This window comes from Echinops telfairi, unplaced genomic scaffold (genome assembly GCF_000313985.2).
Source record: "Echinops telfairi isolate 266 unplaced genomic scaffold, ASM31398v2 ScPeMD7_7400;HRSCAF=8409, whole genome shotgun sequence".
In the NCBI taxonomy this organism is placed as follows: domain Eukaryota; kingdom Metazoa; phylum Chordata; class Mammalia; order Afrosoricida; family Tenrecidae; genus Echinops; species Echinops telfairi.
In genome coordinates, this window is record NW_022111300.1 from 36,562,770 (window position 1) to 36,589,986 (window position 27,217).

The window sequence follows — 27,217 nt, forward strand, 5'->3', positions numbered from 1 at the left end:
TCTATCTATCTATCTATCTATCTATCTATCTATCTATCTATCTATCTATCATCTATCTATCTATCTATCTATCTATCTATCTATCTATCTATCTGAGACAGACATATATTTCAAGGAAATGGCTCATGCAAGTGTGGAGACTGGCGAATCCCCAAGTCTGCAGGACAAAGGGCTCCTGTCCCAAGAATTGGAGGTGGGAGGATGATGCACCAGATGCAGGCTCCAGACAAGACGCAGGCCACACCCCCCAAGAAGCGCCATTCTCAACAGATCAGCTGCTTACCTGCAAGTCAACCATGGAGGATAATCACATAACACCTGCCCACCCACCGAGAGTCACGGCCTGGCCTAGTCAGTGCACCCCCGTCGCCCATCGCAGGCGCCATGCGGACAGCGTGGGGAGTGAAAAGCATTAGACAAAGGACCAGCCCCAAACTCACCAAGTAACCCAACGGCACCCCCACCCAGGCCTGCGACACTCACGTGTGCACGAGAGGCCCTAGAAGGATATCCACACGGGCTCCTGTCCATTACACTCAGTGGACACGCTGGCTCACCCCGTCCTATGGTGTCAGATACCCAATGGACAGGGGCATGAAGGAGCTGCCAGTGTGAGACGCCAGAGCACTCTCAAAGTCCAGTGTTGGGACAAAGTGGTCTGAGGGTGCGGGCGGCACAGCAAGACACTTCTCCGAACGTGGCTGCGAGATCTAGGGGGTGCAGCCCCCTCCAAGTCGGGTGCAGCCATATTGGCTGGGTTCCAGGGTGCTGTGACGAGGGGTATAAGGCATGTGGGGGCCGCCTTTGTGGGGCTTCTCCACACTTGCCCTCAGCCAGGACAGGCATGGGCCCACTGGACGACCTTGAGGGACCTCTCATGAGAAACCGAGGAGACGCGGGTGGAGTTTCACTCGCTCAGTGTGCTCTCTCTACCCGATGGTCTCGCGCCCCTTCTCCCCGCTGGCGACTTTGGCAGCTGGCACCACGGTGGACTTCTGTATTCCTGGGCAAAGCACGGTCTGAATTCCTGCCACAGGGCCCCCTGGAAGCGATCGCCGTATCTACAACGTGCAGAGTCAAAAATGCTTCCCTGAAGAGGCCCCAAGTACACCAGCCGGCAGTTGGCTTGGCAGGGTGCCCCAGTGAAGGGTCCCCGAGACCAGCAAGGACACATCCCAGTTTGAGCTGCCCACAGATGACCATTCGGTGCCCGCTCTCGGCAGCTTGGAAAACGGGCCGTTCTTCCTGTTCTCCGCCACCCAGGGCCTCTCCACGTCAGAAGCACGCGCTCTCGGAAGGGGAACGTTATCGGTACACTGTCGCCACCGGGATAAAGACAACTCGGGAATGTGCTTTTGAAAACTGTCGGCTGAACTCTGTGTGTGTCAACAATGGACAATGTCGATACTTTTCTTAGACACGCAGCTCCGCATGCTGCCAAAGCAAATGTTCAGGAACAGGAATCGATTTCATGAATTCATGAATTCACCCATCGGGACGCATGGACCGTCAAATGGGAAGCGGGGGGCTGGGAAGACAAAAGCAAGCCAAGCCAAGCATCGCCTCTTACATGCCTGAGACGATGGTCTAGCACGGGAGCAAAGGCTGACCGATCCAGCCCACCAGTAGAAGCATGATGGCGAGATGAGGTGTGTCCTCGAGGAAACGGATGTCGTGGAATTTTAACAGAGCCATGCCAGGGGACCTTCTCCGGTCCTCCTCCCCAGGCTGCTGAAGTTGATCGTCAGAGCATCTCGTTGTCAACCCCAGTGGTGAGAAGCGGGGAGCACGCCTGGCTCACCCTACTCAACAGCTCTGGGACGGCTGAACCGTGTCTCCCGCCTGAGGGTCTTGTCCCGGAGCCCCGGCCGCTCCATTTCCCTCATTCTCTCCTCATTGTTGCCGGCTCTTTCCCGGCACCGTTCACCAACCCTTCTCCCCACACCTCTCTCCCTCCTGCTGCTGTATCCTCAGCAGGCTTTCTTCCCCAGCACTAACTCCCTGGGGAGTCTCATGCTGGCCCGGGCTCCAACTCATACCTTAGATCCTGTCTCAGCCGCCTTACTCTCCTTTCACTCTTATGATCCGTCTCCTCGGCTCTCTGCTGATCATCCCCAATCTGGCTGTTCACCGGGAACTACCAAGTCAACGTGGCCCGGGCACCCTTGCCCACACCACGGTCTTGGTCTTTCTAAATCTAGGTCACAGACTGCCACCCTCCTCTCCCAACCACTCCCCAAGGATTACGCACGGTGACATTGCAGTAGTCACCTCCCATTACGCCATCAGACTCCCGCTGCCCTGGTTCAGGCCGACAGAGCTCTCTCCAGGGCCATGACAGCCGCCTCAGACTTGACCGCTTTTACCTCCAGGCACACCTGCACGCAAACATTCTCTAAATACGGATCTCATCTAGGGGAGAACTGCTGACCGTCTGGCTGACCCTCGTGGTCCGTGGCAGAAAGCTGCCACCTCGTGTGTCAGCCTCACCGGTGGGGGTGGGGGCTGGGGGAGGGCAGGAACAGAGGGTGCTAGCGGAGGAGTGGCGGGACCGAGACCAGCCAAGGCCCAGGAGTCCCACGGGTTGGTGCCGGAGCTGTGAGGAAGGAGGGCCGAGCAGCCCAGTCGGACCAGCACGGAGAAATTCCCACAGGGAAATGATGGGAAGGCCAAAGGCAGGCTCCCGTTTTAAAGCCGGCACGGCAACGCGGCCCACCGAGGTCAAAGGGCAATCCTGGCCGAGTGAGTGGTTCTGAATCATACCCAGCTCTCTGCACTTCAGAGATTCTCAAGGCGTTGGGGGTCATGAATAGAAGCTACCGGACTGTCTACTTTTAACTGTCTGAGGGGTCTGATGTCCAGTCGGAGGGGTCTAATGTCCAGGAAGCATGAACAGATTTCTCTGTGAAAAACCTGCCGAGCCCTAACGTCACAGGAGGATGCATCAACACGAGACAAGAAACTTCATCAGACCCAAGAGTGGGAGGATTTACAACTCCCAGCCCTTCTCTCCTGCTTTTAAGGAGCTCCGGTGGTGGAGGAGGAGGTTAGGTGTTGAGCGGGGGGGTTAGGTGGGCAGTTCTAACTCAGCACTCCTCAGGGGAAGAGACGGCTACCTGCTCCCCATAAGGGATGTGGGCTCAGAGACACTATGCCGGTCCGCCGGGATTCCGAATGGACTGGATGATGGTGGGCGTGGTTTCGCTTGCTTTCATCAAAGAAGTCAGACTTCTTAGTCTATACATTACAGAAAGGATTTGTAATGAAGAGAATGAAAAATTGAAGCATGGGCCCAAGGCGACACTTAACCTAAGCCGGCACTGTGCTGTGATTCGGTTACACACTACCCCAAGATTTAGTCTGCGGAATTGGCGTTTTCTTTGAGAAGCTGTGTCCCTGCTATTCCGACTGCACTTGGAAGTGGGAGCGTCTCTGGGATTTAAGGGGAGAAGAGTTTGTCAGGAGAAAGCAAAGACTCCACTTCCTATGTAGAAGTTGTTTTATAACCTCGGGGAACATACAGAGAAGTCGAGTTTGACCAGAAGGTTGAAGGGCTCACAGGAGCTGTGTTCAGCTTTGGCTGTAGAACAGCAGAACCCGGGCCAGAAGCATGATGGTTGCTCCCAGCCTCCCTGAGAAGGAGGGAGCTAGACCATCCTCTCCAAGATTAGATAGATAGATAGATAGATAGATAGATAGATATAGATATAGATATAAAATCTTATGCTGAGTTGGCCGGGGGTTTACATTTCAGACATCATTTTTATATTCAACCACTTAACTTGTCGACCCTTTCTCTCGCTTGCCTGTCCCACCCACTCCTCCCTTTCATGCCTGCTCTTCTCCCTCTCGTAGCTATTGTCTTCCCCTGCACCCAAGTGAGCACGCGTCTACCCTCTAGTCCCCTGCTCTGCCAGCCCTCTCTTTCCCTCGCACCCTTGGTCATCGTCAAAGTTCATTTCTTTTGGCATCTTTGTAACAGTTGGTCCCATACAGAATTTTGTCCTTGCGATGGACTCACTTCACTCAGCGGAACATTTTCCAGATCCATTCATGCCAGGCGGGCATTTCCCAGTTCCATCATTATTCTTGAGCAACGCGCAGGCTTCTACGGTGGGCACGTGCCAACGGTTTGCGTTCGCTTTATCAGGCCTTCTAAAAGAACGCGGTCCGAGGGAGGGGAGAAAGGCTCCTTTCCTCTAACTCGCGAGCTCTAACCATGCTTTTGAAGCTGCCGGACAGTCTGCCTGTCGACTGAGTGACCGGTAATGGAATGACTACAGTTCCCACAGGGGCAGCCTTAGGAAGCAGTGTCCAGCTGGGCCTCTCTAAAATGTGCTCCATTTAAATCCTCAGACACCCAGCTAATACTTTCAGACAGACCAGGCACTTCCTAATGCTGTTTGTCCTTTATTTGAAATGTGTTCCTGGCTACTGGGCTTTGGAATTCTCTGCTATTCAAGTCTAAAGATAGGTGTAAAAAGCCTGCAGCAAGTGCATTTGAAAAGGGATTAGAAGTAGTATGTAAACGCTTTGTAAAGACGACAGTTTAAAGGAAAAGGTCAATTACGGCCACAGACACAACTGCTACCCTGGGGCATCACGCCGATTCACTGCCGTTGATAGGAATACGAAATATATTTCCTTTAAAAACAGATGCATGGAACTAAAAGAACTCACTCTCTGAATTGCACTATGGGTGAAGAATGTCCACTGGATACCAGGGCTGCCAAAAGAACAAATCCATCTGTCTTGGCAGAAGTCCGGCTACAAGTGCGGGCGATGAGACTTCATCGAATGCACCCAGGATGTATTATCGGGAGGGAATGGTCCCTACAGAGGGACATCGTGCAGGGAAAAGTAGAGTCAGGGAGACAGACAGACTCACTCGTGGCAAGGACTGGAAGAACAGCACCGGATCAGCAGGGTCCTGGCGCATGACAGAGAGGCCTACTAAGTCAGAACCCGCTTGATGGCACCAACCAACAGCTGACACCAGCGGAGTTGGGTTGGCATCCCTTGCCTGGACTTGGACCTTGAAAAACCGGCTGTCGGCACAGTACAGACTGTGTGAGGAAGCTTTCCAACGGAGAGGCTTGGCAAGACTGGAAACAGCTGCCCTGAGTCTGAGTCAGGGCTCCAGTTCTTCCTCAGCTAAACCTTAGCTTGTCCTCTTTCACTGCCCCCTCTAAGAACCCCGCTTGTGGTTTGGAGCCTTGAGAAGCTGTGAAAGGTTTCAACCACCCTCAGCAAACCCTGGCAGAAAGGAGTGAGGAACTGTTTGCCCGGAGGATGCAGGGCGAGTGTTTGCTCAGCATGCTCTGGGGCAGCGGTTCTCAACCTGGGGCTGCGACCCCTTTGGGGTCGAATGGCCCATTCACAGGGGTCGTCTGATTCATAACAGTAGCACAATGACAGTGATGATGTAAGCAACAAAAACAATTTATGGTTGGGGGTCGAATGGCCCATTCACAGGGGTCGTCTGATTCATAACAGTAGCAAAATGACAGTGATGATGTAAGCAACGAAAAGAATTTATGGTTGGGGGTCACCACCACATGAAGAACTGTACGAAGGGTCGAGGCGTTAGGAAGGTTGAGAACCATTGCTCTGGAAGAAGGTGCTCAGTCAGTATTCAGAGGATCACCTGCTGAATTGGATCTAGGAAGCCTGCGGGAAGTGGGTGGGGTAGCTAACCTTGCAGCAGGTTCACTTGCTATTGTTCTATAGCTGCAGCAAACCCTCACCTTCGGCCTGTGACTAGGACCCATTCTCTCTGCCTTTCCCTCAGATCCTCCAAGCACTTAGCTCCACTTGGTGGATTTCGTGTCTCCCTGCTTCAATCTTGATCTTCCCCCCCAACAAACCTCTTTGCACTACTCCTATATGAGTACTGGAGTGTTCCAGTAGGACCAGAAAACAAAATAATACCAAAATACACAATCTTTCCAATCAATTCTTTCAAGTCATCCAGGCTATCCTTAAACAAGAAAGAGAGGGAGAGGCAACGCCAGATATTAGATGAGAAATCCTGTTTCCAATGGTTTTAAATCGGCTTTGGAAGAAAAGTCTCAGCACTTTTCTTTTTTAAGCCAAGCATGGGCTTTCCTTTGGAAAGGGGTGGTAGTCATGGACTAGCTAAATAGCTCCCTTTGTTAACACAGCAACCTGTTTATTCTAAATATTAACAGAAACTTTCAGCTACCAAGCACAGACCGATGTGGAGCAGGAAGCATTTTAAGCACACCCGAAAGCAACATTTCTTTATGTGTGGAATGCTTGCTCCATAAAGCTGCGATAAAAGAAATATTAAAAGCCCGTCTATCTGAAAAGCGAATGCATTTGCTCAGAACTGGATGTGCGTGTCCCCTCTGAGGAGCAGAGTAGGGCGGGCAGCAGGGGACGCATGCAGATTGTACAGCGCCGTCCCCAGATGACCTGCAGCCTGGAGCAGCAGTCGGGACACTGAGAGGAGAGGACATTCTTGCCCAGCCTGTGCCACGCCACGGTGACTCAGTGACTCGGGGACATCAGGGCCTGCGAGGGACAGGGGAGGAGGCTCTGGGCCAGGATGGGCTGGGAGCATACCTTCTGCTGGGAGGGAAGAGAGTTGGGGCTACCTGTGTCCTCACTCAGCACACACAGCCCAGGCCCGGCTGCCCATACCTCTGGCCCAAGCACCCCACTCCTGCTTGTCCCTGCTGCCTCCACTAGGGGGAGCGGGGGAAGAAAACTGTTGGGGGCCCGAAATGCTTAAGACATGCTTCTAGGCCCGATCAAAGGTGGCTTTTTGAATCACACACAAAAGCCAGGAGGAAAAGATTGACATCCTCTTGTATTTCACACAAATCAGTCTACGAATAACGTTTGAGTCGTGTTTTTAAGACGCATTTCTGTGCTTAAGCTCTATTTATAGCTCTCTGACAGCTGAGAAAGTAATTAGCTACATTATCGCTTCTTACTGAGGCACTGGCTTTACTAACTACATTCTCATTAACACCGTTTTATTTCCCTGCTCACGGTGGGAGATCTACTCAAAGCTCACTCTGGCTGGTGAGGAGATGGGAGTCTGCCATCCCAGAGGACTTACTTAATTATTCACGATGGTTTGTTCATTTCTTGTCAGGGATGCCGTGCGAAATTTAAAAAGCCATTAAGGCTCCCACAACGTAAAGGTACTCCAAGTAAATTAATGAATTTGCACGCAGGGACTTAGCGATGAGTGATGTGCTCCCGAGGAGCCTGGAGGTGCTGTGGGTTGGCCTGGGACTGAATGACTCCGTCTGTCACCAAACCCCAAACCAAACCGATTGCCACTGAGCCAATTCCAACACACAGAAACCCGACGTGGGCCTTCTGACGGCGGAAATATTTACGGAAACAGACAGCCTCCTCTTTCTCCCACCGAGTGGCTGGTGGGTTTGAACCTCGGTCCTGGTGGTTGGCAGCCCAATGTCCAAGATGTACCGGCAAATGAAAAGTTAAATGATGCCTGATGTGATTTATTTTCATCTTTAAAAGAAGATGTCCCTGCTACATGCTTGACACACACAGAGTGGGGGGAGCTCATGGGAAGGTGGGGGCAGGAGCGGGAAAGAATACTGTGGTTCGATATATTTCTAGGCTATTTGAATTTGGGTGAGTCTATGTTTCATCTCTTATCAAAAAAAGAAAAACAGCACCGAATCAGTGCTCTAAAATAGACACCTGGGTATGGGGAAGAGTTTGTGTCTGGGAACGCAGACCTCCAGGGAGTTCTCGTACCCTCTGATGAGATGGGGCGCTGAGTGCGGGTTGTCTGAGCAATTGGGCTTGCACCAAGCACCTGCTTCCCCCGCTGGGAGCCAAGAATTAAGGTATGTGCCAGGCAGTAGTTGTCCACGTGACCCACCTCCAATAGACGCCCTGGACACCTGGGCTCAGGGGACTACGTGGCAGTCAACACATCACATGTGGCACCACGCTTGCCACTGGGGGAAGGAAGAGCATCCTGCGATCGCACTGGGCCGCCCTCTGGGGAGGGTGTGCTGGTTTCCTGCAGACTCCATCTCCACCCCCTCACCCCACACCACTCCCCACCCCCTCCCCCCACCCCGGCTGCCCTGGCTTTGCATCCTTTCACTGTGAGTCACAGCCTTGAGCACAAACCCATGCCAAGTATGTCGGGTCCCCTGAGCAAGTCACTGAACCCCTATGGTTCTTTTCCATAGCAAGGCTTCCCTGGCTTGGGTCCACAATCAGTGCTCCTGGAAGCAGCAGTCAAGGGAGCCAACAATACATTGCGTTGGATAAACCTGCCGCCCGAGCCCTCTACAAAGTGTCAAAAAGCAAAGCAGTTAATCTGTGGGCTGGGGTGCGCCTGACCCAAGTCACAGCATTTTCAGTCGGCTCATCTGCCTGTGAAGTTGGACACTGGATAAGGAAGCTCCGAGAAGTTGACCTTGCGGTTGGCAGCCCAGCTCGTAGACACTACGCCATCAGGGCCCCTCTCTCCTTACAATGTAAGCAACAAGAGGTAGACCCCGTCTTACTCAGACATGGTGTTCAGGGAAGTGCCCCACAAGGTAGGTGTGCGATTCCAGTCACTTAGGTGAATTGGTACCTTGCTTCCCTTGTCTGTAGAATGGACACAATGCTCGCTATCTTTTCTTCGGCTCATAAAATGTCAAATTTCTCTAGATAGTACAAATTGAGAATTCAAAGTGTATTTTGTGTCCCTTAAATTCCACCTTCTTTGTGGAATTTATCTTTGTGTCCATTTATCTTGTTTTAGCTTCCTGGGGAGTTCTACCGCCTTCTACCCAGGAGTAACCACATGGAAACTAGGATCTGAATGGGCTGAAGCCATTTTACACCTGCAGCAGGAGGAGGAGGGCATATGACGCAAATGACCTTGGCACTCATTCCTGTCTCACCACCTCAGATGGTCACTTCTCTCGGCCCCTCCCCTCTTCACCTCTATCTTCCATTAGCTAGTATTTTCCCCCAGCTGCCTCCTCCCTACCTGTAGTCTTTCCTCTATCCCAAATGTTTTCTGATGGGAATACTCTTTACCCTCCCATTTACATCCCCCCCTGCCTCCCCCTCCCCCCTGCCCGGCCAACAGCTTAGCTTCTGCTTCTGTAGGATGCGGCCACCCCCCATCCCGGATCCCAGCTCCAGCCGGGACCTTCTTGCCTGTCTCACACTCTTTACCTTGCTGGCCTTCAGGATGTTGATCTGCTCTTCATACACCGTGTCTCGGTTTTTTTCCAGGAAGCCATCTGAGTGGTACTCCACCTGGGACCCCAGCCGCGGGAGAGAAGCAGAAGTTAGTGCTTTAGCCGGACCAGTGCCTTCCCGCGTATCCCCCAGCACTGGAGAGGTTTGCGCTGAGGTGCAGCGCTGTGAGTGGCTAGGAAACCCACAGGTGTTCCGCTGGGGGACCGGAGTCCACCGAGGGAACTGAGCATTCCTTGATAAAGGCCTTCCCCAAGGATCGCCTTCGACAGGACGTGTCCCGGACACTCTGACTGCTGCCTCGGGCCCACACCATGGCAGCGCCCGGCAAGCAGGTTCATGGACGGCTTATCCAAGAAAGCACACTTGCTGCCATCGAGCGGCTACCAAGCTTGATCACACGGACGTCTGAGAAGCGCCGAGCTGGTGCCCTTCAAGCAGAGCTTCATTTAGAAAAGTTGACAGATGCACTCGGTACCGGCAACTGAACCATTCACAGCCGAGAAAGGCACGTTCCACGGAGTCACCCCAAGCCAGGGGCACACGTAGCTTTCACATGCCCCTCCTCTTGCCCACGCTCCCTGAGGCGAGAACCAGGGCGGTTTCCCTTGCTGCTGTACCTATAAGAGTCTCTGGGTGGCGCTAGTGGTAAGTCCCCACCTACCTAACAGCCAAAAGGTGGGTGGGTGGACCTATCTGGAAGCACCTTGGAAGTCAGGCTCGGTGACTTGCATCCAAAAGTTTAAAGCATTGGAAAAACTCTGTGGGGCAGAGTTCCCTGCACACCTGGTATCCCCCCACCTGTGTTAGAACCAACTTGAATACGGCTAACCAAAACAACATATTCCCCGGAGAGAGGCTCTCAACAGATATTTGCTAAACTCATTGGAGACAAGACTGTGCTTCTCTGGGGTTATGGCCCCAAACCAACTCCACTGTCCTTCCAGTTAATTCCCACACCTCCTAGTGACCCTGTAGGACAGAGGAAAACTGCCCTTGGGTTTATTTTTTTAAGACTGTACATCTTTACAGGAGGAGACAGCTCCACCATTCTCCCGTGGAGTAGCCGGTGGATTTGAACTGCTGACCTTGTGGTTAGCAGCCCAACACTTAACCACAGCACCCCATGGCTCAGGGGTTGGTCCACACTAACAACAGCGTGAGACGGAGCAAGGACGGCAGGAGACTCAGACCACCCCCTTTGAATAGGGATGGCTCCCTTTTAGCCAAGAAGCCCAAGTTCCTCCCAACCCCATGCCCTCCAGGGTGAACGGCAGAGCGCCACCACCAGAGTGGACCCACCTTATCAGCAAAGTGGACAACGATGAAGGACGTGTTGGACATGCGAGGTTTCTGGAAGTGCTGGCTGCTGCCGTGTCGGTCATAGAGCTTTTGAGCCCAGTTCTGATCAGTACCTTTGGGGACCTGCAGAGTCACAAAACAGGGCTGTTACGAGAAGGGGAGAGAAGCCTCGTGGGGGATGGACAGAGTCCATGGTCGAGAAGGGGAGAGAAGCCTCGTGGGGGATGGACAGAGTCCATGGTCAGGCGACCCTGAGAGGCAGGATCACATCTCAGACCCTGGGCCCTAACTCGACCGTGGAAAAAACGATTCCGGATCCTGCTCGGCCACTCCCTCCACTCGCAGGCGTGGGTGGGCTTTCACGGGGCCTGCGGAGTGGGTAAGCCTCACAGAATCTGCCGCCTGGCAGAGAATAGCGGTGAGGTCAATGTCACAGAGCACCACCGGGGAACAAACACACGGGCAGCCGCAGCGGCTTCCCTCTGGCCAGGCTGTGGGTGTCAGAGTCCAGGGTGCCCACACCCATCGGCAGCTCCAACCTTCTGCTCGCTCGCCCACGTTACCTCCTGCAGGAAGCAAGCCTGTCCTTCCTCTCTGGGCTCATCAGCGCACCTGACCGGCTGCCCTGCTCTCTGAAGCTTCCTGGCCACCCTTGATCTCAGCTCTGAACATTCTCCCGGGGAAACGCTTACACATCCACCACCTTGAAGGGTTCAAGGACTGTACCCCACTGCTTTGTTTCATCTCTCGTGCCCCTCAAAGAGCTTCAGAACCCAGTGGTTGAGCTCTGGTCCCTGCCCTCCTTTCAAGTCTCCACGTCACCTTCAGAGGAGGGGATCTCACCATGCTAAGGATGCCGATGGACAGTCTCTCTCAATATGTTTGTGGAGGCCGTCAAAGGTGAAAAAACACATCCTGTTTCATTCCACACAGAAGCTGGGTCAGGGTCACCTCCATTCAGACTGAGAAGGAGGCTGGTGACTGTCCCAACAGGGAGCTACTCCTGCTGTCACCCTTGGACGCCACATCACACCCCGTCCAGTGATCAAGGGCCGGGCCATCCCCAACCCCATTTGAGAGACACTGCCTGCCTGCCGTGTGTGTTGGTTGAGATTGCACGTTTCGATCAGATACGGTTGAAGGTGACCTGGCACCAGCCATTTCTGAAAAAGGCTTTGCTATGTAAATTAATAGTCAAATCTGTGTCAGGGGGAAAATGCTTACAGGCCGGAGCACGCATTTCTCAAATACTCGGTAAGCAAATGGATTGTTCTCTCAGCGTTCAACTCCCATAACTGGAGTACTCCGTGCTGAGGGCCGCGGGAAAGCCAAAGGGAAAAAGAAACACACACACACAAACAATGTCTTCACGGGAGAGGCTATTAATTGTGTTGGGCAGACCAAATACAAAAATAGATTGAACTCAGCATTTTTTATATATAGGCGTCTATTTGTCTCCAGGCTCCGGTGGTTAGAAACACCAGGTGTGGGGGACGAAGAGGGCTGGCCAGCAGGGCTGTCAGGGGTGCAGACAGGGCACGGCAGATGGCCATCACGGAGAGCCCACAAAGGCCAACACCTACATTTGCTGGACCACCCTGCCATTCTTGAACATGAAGTTGGACTCCTGCTGGAAGACCCCCACCCTCCTAGACAGTCCCAGGTGGGCATGGAGTGCTGAGCGAGGAGCTCAGCGATCGAGGCCATGTGTGTCCTGCTGAAGCAGCAGCTCCATCCTCCACCTCAGACGACAGAGAGGGGGCTGCACAAACTACGGCATGACCATTCAGTGACTGACCACTAGGCTGCTAACCCCCTCAGCAGCCCCGAGGGAGAAAGACATGGGGGCTCAGTCCAGCAAAGATTGGCATCTAGAGAGTCCTCCGCGGTAGGTCTAGCCTGCCACAGGGGGTCACGATGAGTCAGAATCAACGATCCCTCCACAAATGAGGCTCTTGGGTCACATCCACAGCCGATGGTTGTGTTACTGTGACCCGCTGGCCGGCCAGCCCCTGTAAAACAGAGTGGACCACTGTGATCCATGGGGTTCCCATTGGCTGATCTTCAGAAGATCACCAGACCGTTATTCCTAGTCTGCCTGTGTCTGGAAGCACCGCTGAGATGGAACCAGTACACAGCAACATGCAAGGCTCCATTAACAGGTCATGGCTGTATGCACTGACCAGGAACTGAATAGAAGGTGAGACGAACCCCCATTGCCCTCCCTAAGGCCCACAGACTCAAGCAGCAAAAACCAAACAACAGAACTCACTGTCATCCAGTGGATCCCAGCCCCTAGCAGCCCAACCCAGAGGACAGAGTAGACCTGCTGCTGTGGGTTTCTGAGACAGGAAGTCTTTCCAGGTGAAGAAAGCTTCACCTGTCTCCTAAGGGGCAACTGGTGGTGCTGACCTTGGTGGATAGAAGCCCACGGTGCCACCAGGGTTCCACCTCCACCAAGGTCCAGAGTTTATTCTATGCCAGGCAGTACTACGTATTTATATCGATCGACTCATTCAAATCCTCAATATACTAGGCTGACACACATGACAGGTGAGGATGCTGAGACCAAGAGTGACTTGCCCGGTCACAGAGCTGGGAAGCGGCAGAGCTGGGGTTCAGAACCAGACGGGCCGGCTCTGGAGGGCATTTTAAAGGTAGCCAGGAAGGCAGTGTTAGGTGGAAGTCTCTTCCCTCCCCAAATCTTCCCATGCAAGGAGACTTACAATAGGCAGGGGAGAAAGAAGTGTATTTGTATTGTGATGTGGTAGTTATACAATCGTTTGTCAATTTGAGAGGATTAAGATTGTAGGGGTGGAGTCTAGCCTGTCAATCAGATCATAGCCAATGAGGCCTCTGTGAGGGCATGGCCTTCTCCTGAGAATTCTGGGAAATCCGGTACTTCCTCCTTGGAGGTGGGAGACACTTCTCTCTCACTGCTCACTTCCTGTGAGACATTCCTGAGGAGAAGCCAAATGGACCTACCCTGATGCAGCCAGAACCCCGAACCTGGAGAAGTCACGTAGAGACCCCTGCCAGCACTGAGATGCTTACAGCACCACTGGATCCAAAGACGTCCCACCCACTGGCCTTGTGTTTCCTGAGTCTGAAGAGGACTTTATAGATTGGTATCAGACATATGGGCTAATATCAGACGTACGGACTTGGACTGGGCTGGGCTGTTTCCTCAATATTCAACTGCTCTGATATCTAAAATTCTTTCTTATACACATATGCGTGTTTATGAATTTGTTTCTCTAGCCTACCCAGACGAACGCATGTGATCAAAGCTGGACTGGTCTTCTCTCTAGCGCTGGAAGATGCCACCGAAACAAAGCCTTTGAAAAAAGTCCACAAGTGGTTTCACACAAACTCAAACGAAAGTGGAGCAAGTCTCAGACCAGGAGCTACATGCATGCTCCCACTCTGTTCAAGTGGGCACTGTCTCTCCGAGGTTGACAGCCTTGGACCTGCTGTGCTGGCCACTGGTCACATCAAAAAGGGAAGCCCCCACTTAGATGCAATGCCCACCTCAGGCAATTCAAGATAGAGAAAGTAGATTAGTGGTTGCATAGGGCTTGGGGTGAGTGGCTTGGGAGGAGTGGGGAGAGCATGCTAACAGGTTAAAATGCTCTAAGATGGACAGTGGTGGTAGGCATATAACTCTGAACACTAAAAAAACTACTGGAAAGTATAGTCTAAGTAGGTGAATTGCATAGTATCTGAGTTACATCTAAATAAAGCCGTTAAGAATACATTGTATCTAGCTCTCCCTTTTGACCCATTTCAAAGTTGTTTCAGTTTTATTATTTTCTGCTTGCTTTGAGGCTGAGGTTTTTCTGTTTTGTTTCGTCACAGCTGCTTTTTCACGTGTTTCTTGCTGGGGGTGTGTGTGGTGTTTTTTTACTGACTTCCTGTATATGAAATCCAGGACAGGTCCATCTATAGCGGCAATCACTGAATGGATAATGATGTAGGGGAGTTAGAGGGGAGGCGGTTGGGGGGACAGGGAGCTCACAGAAGCGCGTATGGGCGAGAAGAGGTTCTGAAATGGACTGTGGTGACGGCTGTCCAAGTCTCCTCCACAGGACTGCACGATGAAATGGTAAGGGCGGGTTGTCTAAGTCTCTGCTCATGGAACATGGCTTGTTGGACAGGTGACTCAGCATCTGTGCGAAAGCCACCGGCTTCAAAGAGCAATTGCCCACAAACGTGCTGGGCAATAAGCCCTTGGGAGCCACCTTGGTCTTCACGCAGGGACCACAGTCCTGAGGGCCTGCTGGGCATGGGGAGGAAGGGGGAGGGTGGGAGGCCTCCCACTGTCTTCCTCCCGGGAGCACCCGATGCTGAGGCCTGTCTCTTGGCACCTAGGACACTTGCCAATTGATACCACCCAGTCTCTGCCCACACAGGTACCCACGAGACAGCGTAGCAGCATCTGCCAGGCACAGTGAATTCCTCACACCCCCATATACAGATGGAACTCCTGCTCCGGGACTGCACACGTGCCCTGGCTGTGCACAGCGCTCCCTGCCCTCCCTGCCAAGCCTGGCATGGAGCTGATTCAAGCACAGCCCCCATCAGTTTTACCTTACACTCCTCATCCAACAGGTCCAAGATTCCCAGCTTCGCTTCTATGAGGTCAATGCAAGGTTGGTTATCATAGAAGTCAATCAAGGTCCAAGGAATCTGCTCCCTCATGTATTCTTCCTGCTCCAGTTTGAAGACATGCTGGGAAGCAGAGTTCAAGATGAAGATTAGTGAACTTCATGCGAGCCTTCATATCATCCCTGTGTGCTCACCCACACGTGCCCTTCGCCCTTCGTCTTACAGGGCGACGGACGCCCACGGAGAAGGTCTGGCGTCTAAGGCTCGGTTGGAGTGTAGAGCAGAAAAGTTTAGGTAATTCTCATTCCCTGTGTGAGCCCTTCCCCCGGACAGGCTATGCTCACCTGTGCTGGCAGACTGCAACTAATCACAAGAAGTGGCTGGAGTGCCCCTAGAGGGCCAGGCTCACGAGTAGGGGTCGAGGCCCAGGAGGGGACCATGTGCTCCTTCCCCACAGCCCAGTGTAAACCTCCTTTGGAGGAGTAGGAGTGTCCTCCCAAAGCTAGGGGCACCAGCAGGGCACCAAGGGAAGGCTAAGACCAAGCTAGAGCCCACTGGCTGTGGACAGGAGGGAAGTGGCCTGGCAGTTGCCACCCCACTCCCTGGGGCAGGGGGAGGGGGAGACGTGGGAAGGCAGGGGTGAGGGGAGAGGGTAAGTTCTTTCCACCCAATGCCCCCAGATCTGCACTACCACCTACCGAGTTGAACTGCTGCTGGAGTTTTTCGTTGGCATAGTTGATGCAAAACTGCTCAAAGCTGTTGCTCTCAAAGGTCTCAAACCTGTGTGATGGAAGGAGAGCAGAAAGTAAGACAGATAGCTTGTATGTGGGAGGCAATGCTCATGGTCATGGGGTCGATGCCGACTGATAGGGACCCTATGGGAAAAGGTGGAACTACCCCTGTGGTTTTCCAAGACCGTCAAACTCTTTACAGGAGTATAAAGCCTCAACTTTCTCCCAGCAGTAGTTTCAAACTGCTGACCTTGTGGTTTGTATCTCAATGTGTAACCCACTGCACCACTCTGTGGGAGTCAATAGGACATTAATAAAGTGACCTGGGCCAGTTCCCACTCTCACCCAGCAGGGAATGCCCATTTCCTGCTCTTGTGCTCAACGGGACAGCCTGTGTTGGTTTCGGCACTATGGATTGCCCTACCCACTAGGACAGTAAAGTCTGTCTCTAGGGTCATAATCAGAAAAGAAATACTGACAATAGAAAGATTTAGAAAGGAAAAAAAGGAAGTTACCAAGGATCCAATCACTCAGATTGGCCATCAGCTATATAAGGGGCTCTCAGACATTTTGTAGGCAAAACAGCATTGTCTTTTAATTCCATTTTCCTACAAATGTTTTGAACCCCCTTCACATTTTGGTGGGCTTCCTTCCGGTAGCTTTTTACTTTTGAACAAAATTAGAATTGCTTGTAAAATTTGACTGTCTGTCTTGGTTACTTACCTTACCACGGTGAGCATTTCCCCAGGCCAGCACCTGGATCAGGGCTGTTGCTTAGAGAAGTGGATATTGAGTAAGGTGTTCAGGTGGGGTAACAAGAGGGGTCTGAAAGGCAGCCAGTGCTCCCCTGCAAGCCTGAGAGGGGGCCATTCCACCCAGAGGGGGTGTCTTGTTCCCGATTCACACAAAAGCCGACCCCCTACAGCCTTCATATCCCCGCCCCCGCCCCTCATTCTTCAATACGGGCAGCTGAACTTTCTCAGTCATTTTGAGTGCCACACAAGCCTTCCCAACAGAGTGTTGTGCACTGTCTACTTGGTTCCAACTCTCAGCGCCCTTCCGTCTAACAGCAGGGAATGCCAGTGCCCCCATCCTCCTGGTGACGGTGTGCATGAGCCCATTATTGGAGGGGTCGTGGCAATCCATGACATTGAGGGCTTGTCTTCTGACCCTTCAACTTGATTCAACACCACCTCTAATCTAAATTGATTACATTTCCTAATCACCACCTTCTGCCAGAAGTGTTGGAGCTGCCCCAGGTGGTGTTGGGATGGGGTGGGGGTGGGGGTGGCGAGTAGGGTTGTTGACCAGTGTCCAGACAGCATCAGGCTTCTCCTCCCCTCCCCTCCCCGCCCTGCCCTCACCCCTCTCTCCCTCTCCCTCCCTCCCTCCCTCTCCCCACCCTCTCATGTAAAACATGGAACAGTGGGAAATCATGTTGCGATCAAAGAAGTCAACAGTTTAGAGACAATTGGATTGAAGCACAGCATTTGGTCATGCGCATGTGGAAGAAAAATCATTGTAGGTGAATAAAGCAAGACCACAGATGCATTGCCCAAGCCGGGGGAAAGGCAGCCAACCAGTCCTGTGCACTGCAGACCGGAAAGAGGGGAGGCACCATGCCCACCAGCCACAGTGTTAGTGGGAGGGCTCCCAGACCAGCCGATGGCCCTTTAGACTCAGTTCACTCACCTAGAGCCTCATTCTCGCCCCCTTCCCTAAAAGAGGCTGCAAGCACCGAAGCCCCAGAGGAAACTGAGTGAACCCAACCAGCCCGACCACACAGTTGACCAGATGATGGCAATTGGGGGTGCTGGTAGGGCTTATACCACCAGGATGGAAACCGCTTGTCGTTGTTCAAAGGTTTATATTGGTAGCTTCCACAAAGAACACTTTCGTTAATTGGCAATGGCCTGCAATTAGCTCACCACCTCCCTGTTTAGAAAGGTATGATCTGGCAACAATTCCACTGTCACGTCATCTAGTGTCATTAATGCCATCCGGAGGGGAGGGGTGGGGATGAATGAGGGGCTAGGAAGAGAGCCAAGGTGCCAACCTCAGACAATCACAGCCAAGGCAGGGGCAGGAGTGGGGGTGGGGTGGGCCTGTGTCACATCTCCTTTCCCTTGAAACTATATTTAGAGTCATTTTCCCATCGATAGAGACGCCCATCAGTGGGTCCATTCCTAGCTCCCAACATTGAAATGCCACCAAGACATCTGCACGCTGGAGGACGCTGGGTTTCTGGCCATCAAATCAACGGGAGGGTACTTAGACAGACTCCTGGGGTGGGCTGCTGTCATTCTTGGGTGCCATCGAGTTGGTGACCCCTTGTGGCAGCCCCGGGCATAGCAGAACCAAACGCTGCCCGGTCCTGGGCTGTGCCAACTGTGCCTGTTCTCACACTGGCTCCCGTGCTGAGCCCAGGGTGCAGCCGCGGTGTCACACTGTCTCATGGAGGGCCTTCCTTTCTGCCGAGGCCCTTGAACTTCCCGCGGCATGCCGTCCTTCCCCAGGGCCGGTCTCTGCTGTCAGCATGTCCAAAGGGAGGAAGGTCAAAGGAGGGGAAGACAAGGTGCGAGGCTGAGAGGTGGGGTCTGTGTTCGTGAGGATTCAATGAGACCTCTCCTTCCTTCTAGACAATACAGGGCGAACGTCACCGCCTTCCTCTCCTGCCCCTCCGAGCGGAAGGGGCGGAAGGGCTGCAAGTGCCTCTGAGAAAGAATGCCTGCTGCAGTACAGAACGTGCGATAAAAACCAGCCGGCTACTCTGAGCCAAGGATTAACCTGCCCCGTGCCCCACGCACTCCTGGGCCTTAAGCAGCGATGAGAAGTACCCCCACCCCTCCAAGTGTCAGTCTGAGAAGTGGCATCTCTCAGCTCAGCCTCTTCTGTGTATCCGACGGCAGATCGCCGCCATACTGCGCAAGATCGGAGACGAAGACGACGTGGGATTTAGGTCTAAGAGAAAGGAGTGGTTCCTGGGAATGCTCATGATCCAAAGTCGGACACAGAAGAAGGACTGCAGAGACGTTCTCTCCAGACAGGTGTTTAACAGGGTCACCCTCCAGTGGGCCCAGAGCCATGAGTCCAATGGTCACGTACAGGGTCCCTTTCCATCCTGAAGTCCGTGGAAACTCCTGAGAGCTCTTAGGGCCTATGGGACCGGCCAGCCCTCCTGACCTCTTTATTAAACCATCCCAGGATGCTGGCCGAACCTAAGAAGGACAGGACTTTAATTCTCTGTGTGGGCTTCTCGTCTCTGTGCCATTGTGTCCCCACCGAGACTTGTCCTCCAGGGAGAGAATGGTCCTGGGCACTGCAAACACTGGAAGGTCAGAGGAGCCCCACTTCTGCAGGACCTAGAGCCCTCTGGCGAACAGTGTGTTCAGACCCCAGGAAGTCCATGTGGGACGGGAAAATGCCTACCATCCAGCAAGCCTCTCCCAAGCCACTGGCCAACTATCCCCAGAAAGTGAGGGCTGCGAAGAGCCAGTCACGGCCCCAGAACCAAAGAGCCATTGGGAAGGGGACAAGAAGTGCCCAAGGAGCAGAGGAGGGATGGGCAACAGGTGGCTTTAAAGGAGGGTGGAGCTGAGAGCTGCTTTGGAGCAATTCTGGGTGGTGGAGCTGTGGAAGGCTCCCCGGGTGGTTGTGGCCTCCAGGGCAGTCCTTCTAGGCCTGAGCTCCTTGGGCCAGCCTGGCAGGCCTGGTCTGAGCGGGACATGGCTAGGCACACCTCCTGGGCTTTCCAACACTGGGCCACATGCCGTCTCGCCGTCTCGGCAGTGGGAGTGAATGCCTCCCTGACCTCTCTCTCTTCCATGAGCCACCAGTCAGAGGAAGACTGAGTGGCTCTCTCAGCACAGCAAGGCCTCGGCGAAAAAAATGACCTCTAAGCTCCAGTTTGGAGAGTGAGATCAGCGCAACATAAAACCAAGCAAAGAGGGGAGACTGCTCCCCATCCAGCTGATGGAGGCAGATGAAGGGCCGAGGAGGATTACAGAAGGCACTCCATTACAGTGACGGACCTTCAAAGGCAGGAATCCGTGAGAGACGGAGAAAGCCACACCAAGATGGAGCAGGACTGAAGATCCCATTTCCCGCTTCCTAGCTTCAGAAACGCCCCCCTCCTCCTTCCCACCCCCCTCCCTCCCTGCCAGGCTTGGGTTCTACCCTGCCTTGCTCCCCAAGGACCCCGATCACAGGCCACCCCGCTCAGCTTAGTTGGCATTTTGAAGGCTGAAGTCAAAGACAAAGAAATGACTCTTTTCCCCCCTTCTCTCAAACGGAAGCCATTCATTTCCTGTTTCCTCAAGGAGGCAACTGTGAAGAATCCAGCCCGCAGAGGCAAGTGCAGGTTAAGGCAGGATGGAAGGACACCCAGCCAAAGGGCCTGCGTCTCACTCCCTGCCTGCCCGCAGGTAACAACCCCCGCAGGCAGGCACGTCTTTAGTCAAAGGGAAGCATTTAGCGTGGGTTGGCGAAATCGCTCTCTGGGTGTTGCTTGCTTTGCAGGTCTTGGGGCCCTGGGCAGGGCAGGGCAGGTAGGCAACTTAGTACCAGGCACTGGGAGGCAGGGGAAGGGCCAGGAAGGGGGTGACGGGGTCAGCAGGAGAGTCAGGAATGGGCAGGCTGGTTCCAGTGGTGCAGGCGTGGCCCACCCAGTTCCCACATCCATTCCACTAGCGGGGTGAACAGACGAGCTCCCCCTGAAGCACCGGGCGAGGGGAGCGGCCTGTGCGTCCTTCTACAGAGGCGTGTCCATTCACTGGGGAGAAGCTCGCCGGGACCACGGTTGAGATATTTACAAAAAACACTGGAATGGTTCATTGACAGCAAGCGCGGGAAACGTCTGGATCGAGGATTCATCAAGCGCCGCTAACGTCACATGCCTCATCAGAGATGCAATGCTACCCAGCACATTAAAAAAAAAATCACTGCCCCCGAGTCAATTCTGACCCATCTTCATTCTGACCCCTGTGGGTTCCTGAGACTGTCACTCTTTATGGGAGTAGAGAGCCTCGTCTTTCTCCTATGTAGTGGCTGGTGGTTTTGAACTGCTGATCTCGCAGTTAGCAGCCCAAAGCATAACCACTGTGCCATCAGGGCTCCTCACAGCCATCACATTAGGGGTGGCTAATTAAAGGGTTGAGCAAAGAAATCGGGCTAAGTTTTAAGTCGGTAGTTTTGTCTGGCCTGCAAATGGTGTTCTAAGTATCCAAATGGCCCTCGGCAGAGGAAAGGCCCCCACACCTGCTCTACAGCCCGTAGTCTTCTCTGCAACGAGCCCCTCCCAGGGCGGCAGCACCCGAGACGGCCCCTGTGCTTCCACTGGACACAGTCACGCTCTTATAGGCAGGAGCACGGAGAGCCAGGCGGACTCATTTCCTGGATTTGCATGATGCTCACCTAATGCAGAGGGAGCCCTGGTGGTGGTGGGATTACGAGTTGGGCTAACGAACAAAAGCATCAGCCAAGCCACAGGGGAAAGACGAGGCTGCCTACTGAGTTATGGGCCACGAGGAGTCGGCATGGAGGGATGGCATCGAGGCCGTTCATTCGAACTCCTGCTCTTTCCTTCTTTTAATGAGTAAGCGCTCACTGCATGCAGAGCACATCCCTACCGGTCCTCGTCTCACCAGCGTCTACCTTCTGGTCCCAAGTGATGGGGATGGGGTAGGGGGTGGGATGAGGAAAGCGAAGACAAGGGGTTACCTCGAGGGCACCTATGATGTGCACCAGGCGTCTCCATCCTCTCAGCTGAGGGTGAATGAGTGTAGCAGAGGTGACAGGAAAGCAAAGCTTGGGCATCCCGAGGCCATGCAGGACGGCAGGCTCCTTACAGAACCACCCTCGCCACGAGAAGAGAAGGCTGGAGTTGGGAGCGTGTTTGAAATGAGAGGGGCTGGTTAGAGGGCCAGAGAGGTGGGTCCCAGGTAGATGGCTGGCCAGCCAGGCAAATCTTCACCCACCTCATAAGGGAGGGCTGTCTGTCTCTCTCTGTCTACAGGGTGTGCCCTCCTGCATTTCAAGGGCACTGTCCCCCACTGCCTCACTGTCACATAGCTCATCTCTTCCCCCATCACTCGTGAGCTAGTTTGGTTTGGAACTAATGATCAGCTGCCACATCAGAGCTGCAGTGAGGGTGGCAGATCTTTCCATGCGGAGGGGGGCCGATTCTAGAAGGGATGTGACTCTACTGTGGCCTCAACCTACGCAGCCCTGGTGGCTGAGTGTCGGGCTGCTAACTGAAAGGTTGGTGGTTCAAACCCACCAGCCGCTCCACAGGTGACCAATGTGGCAGCCTGCTTCCTGAAGATTCACCCTCTGTGGGTTGGCGTCCACTGGGGTTTTACATTCTCAGCATCAGGCGAGGCCTGGCAGAGCTTGGCCTGAGCAGGCTTTTCAAGGGGACAGCACTGCCCTTTCACGGGTCCGAACTTCTATTTTGAACAGAAGCCATGGGGTGTATAATTTAAAGATGCAGGAGGATTTCACCCAAATGTGCAAGGGAGGTTGTGGCCCCGTTTGTACCATTCCAACTAATTCTAGAATGATCTGGAAAGAAACTCAGAGAGGCTGAGACTCAAAGCATGCGTTCCAAGCTGCGGCAAACAAAGCCCTCTGAGGGGCCGGGGTCTGCTCAGAGCCACTCGCAGGCGGCTAGGGGCAGCAGCGAGACAACAGCCCAAAGCAAGCACCCTTTCTAGCCCACCATGACCCCCACCCCCCACCCCTCCCTGCCTGCAACAGCACACCCTGCTCCCGCCAACGGGCCTTTGGATTTGGGCAGGTTTCTGGATGCAGGATTCCTAGACTGACTGCACAGGATCACCACCCTGCCTGATGGCAAAGTCAGCGAGGCTCGGATAGCGGGAGACCAAACATAATCAGTGTCCGCTCCTCACAGAAACTTCCAGTGTGCCGTCAGGCAGTCATCGCCCGCCCTGGGCCGCAGTTCCCCTCGGGTAGAAATGGATGCCTGGCGGGCACGTTTCAGTGGGAGGATGATGTGTGTTTTGCTGGGGTGGGGGCGTGATGGCAGTGAACAGGCTAGCCACTGTTAGGGGGGAGAGTTGAACACCCCCTCCCAGGGGCACCTTCAGAAGACAGGTCTGGCAATCTGCTCATGGAAAATCAGCCTGAGGCCCAGACAGAGCACAGTTCTAGTCCACAACTCCCCCACTCCCACCCCAACACACACACACACACACACACACACACACACACGGCTGCTGAGAATCAGAGAGGACTTGGCATCAGCTGGATAGTCCTCCCTGGGACTGTCCTCCCTGGGACTGTCCTCCCTAGCACCTGGGCCCACATGTGCCCCTGCCCCATGTCCAAGGAGCCTGGTGGTGCAGCAGTGACACATTGGCTGCGATCTGCAAGGTCAGCAGTTCGAAACCCCCATCCAGCCCTGTAGGAGAAGACGGGGCTTTCTCCTCCCGTGAATAGTCAAAGTCTCAGGAACTCACAGGGGCCCTCTACTCTGTCTCATGGGGTCACGGTGCATCGGCATCGCCTCAATGGCAGTGAGTTTGGTTTGGGGGGTTGATCCCATGTGGGCTACTGGGGTGAGTTCACTCCTGCTTGGGAATCGCTGGGAACAAGGCCGGGCTGGCCTGTGGCTCCCAGCAGGAAGGGACTGCTGACCAGTGGGAGAGCAGGGGCGGCCTACCCGTAGATGTCCAGGACCCCGATGGAGGAGTGCTGCTTGAGGCTGGTGCGCAGGGCCTTGTTGATGTGCTCCACGATCCAGCCGAACAGCTGGGCGTAGATGTGCTTGGCCAGGGCATTGCGGGCGTTGACCACCTGCTGCAGGGACATGGTCTTCACGTAGGTCTCCGAGGTGGTGACCAGCTTGCGGTGACACAGCCAGTGCTCCATCTGACTGTGCTCCACGCCCAGCAGTCGGCAAAAGCTGTCCAGGTGCTCGTCCTGGGGCTGAGCAAGACACAGGGCAGAGGGGCGCAGGGTGGGCGTGGAGGCCTAGCCCCCCACTACGGGGCCCCTTCCTCCCCATGGTTGCCCAGAGGAAACAAGCCAAACCCAAGACGCCCCCCAGAACCCCCAGCCACTTCCTCCTTAGCAGCTCTCCTCCACCAGCAGCCTCACCCCCACTCCTGCCAAGGGAGAGGACAAGTACAGTAGAAGCAGTGGTGCTCGAGGTCACCTTTACACTTGCAAACAGCCCCATTATCAGTGTAACAAAACGTGCACAACCCTCCGTGTTTTCCCACCTTCTGCTCTGCGGCGGCTGCTGCTGGGCCACTGCGGGAGCGGACACGCCCTCCAGCATCAGGAGTCAGGAACCCGCAGCCCCAGACCAGCGAGCAGGCAGTTCCCATCTGCAGAGCCCCCATAAGGTGCTCCCTCCATGCCCCCAGAGCAGTCCTCGCCTCCCTCTTAGAACTCGCCACCTTACACACATCACCTATGACGAGGCCCTGCACACCCAGGAATGAGCTGTGGACGTCCACAGCAGGAAGGGACTGTGAGAGGCTTCCAGCCACCGCTGTCCCCCTCCCGAAGTTCTGGGTCCCCTCCCGACAGGAGTACAGGTGGCCTAAATCACCAGCTCTTCTCTGAGTGGGAATCACTGGGGAGGAGAGGGGTTTATGAAGGGCCTGTGGCCCCGGTGGGTGTGCTCAGAAGGGCTGGGGGACCCCACGCACACGGCTTTTAAGTGGGTTTTCACTTAGAACGAGTGATGCACTTCATTAACCAAGGCTCCGCCCAGCAGCTCTAAACACTGGTCTGAGCAGTTACTAACGGGAAAAGTAACATTGAAACAGACTTTAACTCTTTTGTAGCACATGAGCTGGTTCTTGTACACACACACACACACACACACACACACACCCGTTAAAGCCCCTGCTGCCCTGGGGGAAGGGAATGGGAACGTGGGAAGCCAGGACGAACGGCAAAAATGTGGCACAGATTTTGACCTGCAAAGATCAGTTCAAGGTCATGCATAACTGATAGCATCCCACTGTTGACTGCTGGAAAGAAGGTGAGAAAGCCGCTTTCCCCAGTGGAAGCCCCTTCTCACCCAGGTAAGGAAGCTGAGTCCCAGTGGTATAATGGTTCGCCCGGAGTGCAGACTCCCACCAGTCTCTCAGAGGTGCGCGTACCCATCACCTCAGCCTGCCTCTGAGTCACTAGGCTGCCACATTTCCGCTGGGGTCTGGTCTGGCTCATCCCAAGCACAGATCCCTCAGGTAATCTACCCCCACAAAACCTGTGCTTCTCGAAGCTCCTTTTGCCCCTTATTCACCCCTCGTCTAAAGCTGTCTGGAAGCCGGGAGCCCAGCCCGTCAGCCTTCTAGAGAGCTTATTAAGAACCCCGGGGTAGAAAGGGAATCCTGCAGAACAGGACCCTAATGGCCCCAAAGCACCTGTGGGGCTCCGTGTCTGATGAGGAGGCCTGTACGATTTCCATGAGGGTTGGCTCGATGAGAGTGAGCACAAGCAATGATGCCGTTCCTCCCTGGGCACCAGATTCCCCAGGCCTATTTTTTTCCCCTTTGCAGATATTTCAAATCTGTCTGTGCCAACCAAAGGGAGTGATGAGGAGTCACGGTACACAATTAACCCCCCCGCTCCCCGCACCCCCCGACTTTCACAGCCAAGCCTCCTCCAGCAGTAACTGCGGAAGCAGAGAAGGGCTTGTACCAGGCTTCTTCCAGCACACCTGGAAACACTAGGAGACTGATACTATGTGACAGTCCCAACCTGCATGGACCAAAGAGCCCCGGTTTCCCTAGGATATTGCCCCGAGGTTTAAGAGGCCTGGGAAAACAGTTGGGGAATGATGGTAACCACACCACCCTCTTCTTCAGCTGAAGAACACGAAGCCAGGCAAGCCCTCTGTGGTAAAAGTCTGGGGACTTAGGTGTAGAGGGGACAGGTCCAGAGGTGGCAAGCATCCAACTTGTTCATCTGACCCACTTCCAATACCTTCATTGCTGGGCCCAGTACTGTTGCTGGCAATGCTGTGGCATTTAAATGGGTGACTGGCAGCAAACAGACCTGCCCACATGCCCCTCCCTCCCTGGTGCCAGCGAGAGAGGCCCAACAAGCCTCCAAGCCAGGGGGTGGGTTGAGAAGCACCCCAGGGCCCAGGTTCCCATCCTGGCAATCGGCTGTGGCCTGCTCGCCTCTATGACTGGCCCCGACTGTTGATTAAAGGTGCTAACTGAAACTGATTTAATGTCCTGCAATTATACTTGAGCTTAATTAAATGATGCCACAGCCATTAGAAATAGCCAGCTTCAGAGGTAGCAGCATCGGTTTATGGGCCTCGATTGCCAAACGCAAGAAACAAATGGCCTTCCATGTCCAAGTAATTGCCTGCTGCTGCATCTCCAAGGTAACCCTGGCGCTGCGGGACACATTCTCACGCTTTAATTAAAAACAAAGCCACGGAGCAGAAGGTGCACTGCTGGCCTGCACACACAGCCCTTCCAGCAGGAGGCCCCACCTCTGTACCCAGGAAGTAAGTCCCAACCCTTCCTCCAGGGGCGCTTCCAGGATCACTCTTGATAAATCATTACATCTGTGAGGGAACATCCGAGAATGGTCACGTCAGCAAGCCACACATGGCCACTAATGATAAGATGCCATGAACGAGGCTACTAATAAGATGACACTAATAATGGGGCCACTAATAAGATGCCACCAATGGGGCCCACTAACGGGGCCACTCATGATAAGATGCGTCAGAAGTCACTGATGTCCCCAAGTACACTTTGGCGACACTTGAGTAGGTAGTTAAGTCAGGGTCTACCTGTCTCACTTAAGCCTCATGCAGCCATCTGAGGCAGTCACGTCCTCTGTACCCTGCAGATGAGAACATGGGCTTACCCCACGTCACACATCCCAGGATCGGGGGCCAGGCAGTCCTGACTCGGAGTTCTCGCTCCCAGTTCGACAGCCTCTAACCGGAGAACAAGGTCAGGCTAGCCGCACCTTCCTATTGTCCTTCAGGGAAAGGGCAAACTCACCATGTGGTACCCCAACCCTCACATCTTCCAGGCACCCCTCTCTGCCCCCTCCTCCCCGTCCCGTCTACCTTCTTCACCACCCCCTCCTCCTCAAGCCTGCTGAAACTCCACCCCTCATCCCATGGGTACCACTGGAGCCGAGGGCCCCCACCGGGAGGCGGGGCAGGGCAAGCGTAGGGAGCACAGCAGAAAGGAGTCTACAGCTCAGCAGCGGAAACCGGCAATCCAGATAGCACCTTGCCCAAGCCGTTGCTTCACCCAGATGCCTCCCTTCATGTCCTGCTTCATACTGTTAACATCGCGTGTTGGCCTGGGTCTTATTTTGTTTTGTCCACAGCCGTTATT

At 54.1% G+C, this 27,217-nt stretch overlaps 1 protein-coding gene across 1 annotated transcript in view; it reads right to left on the bottom strand.

The window, feature by feature from the left end:
* MYO5B (myosin VB) overlaps positions 1-27,217 on the bottom strand; it is a 168,043-nt gene that overhangs the window by 80,360 nt on the left and 60,466 nt on the right. Inside the window, 5 exon segments of the mRNA XM_045296048.1 lie at positions 9,196-9,279; positions 10,522-10,644; positions 15,112-15,252; positions 15,828-15,909; positions 23,545-23,810. Coding sequence (XP_045151983.1) covers positions 9,196-9,279; positions 10,522-10,644; positions 15,112-15,252; positions 15,828-15,909; positions 23,545-23,810 — 696 coding nt within the window.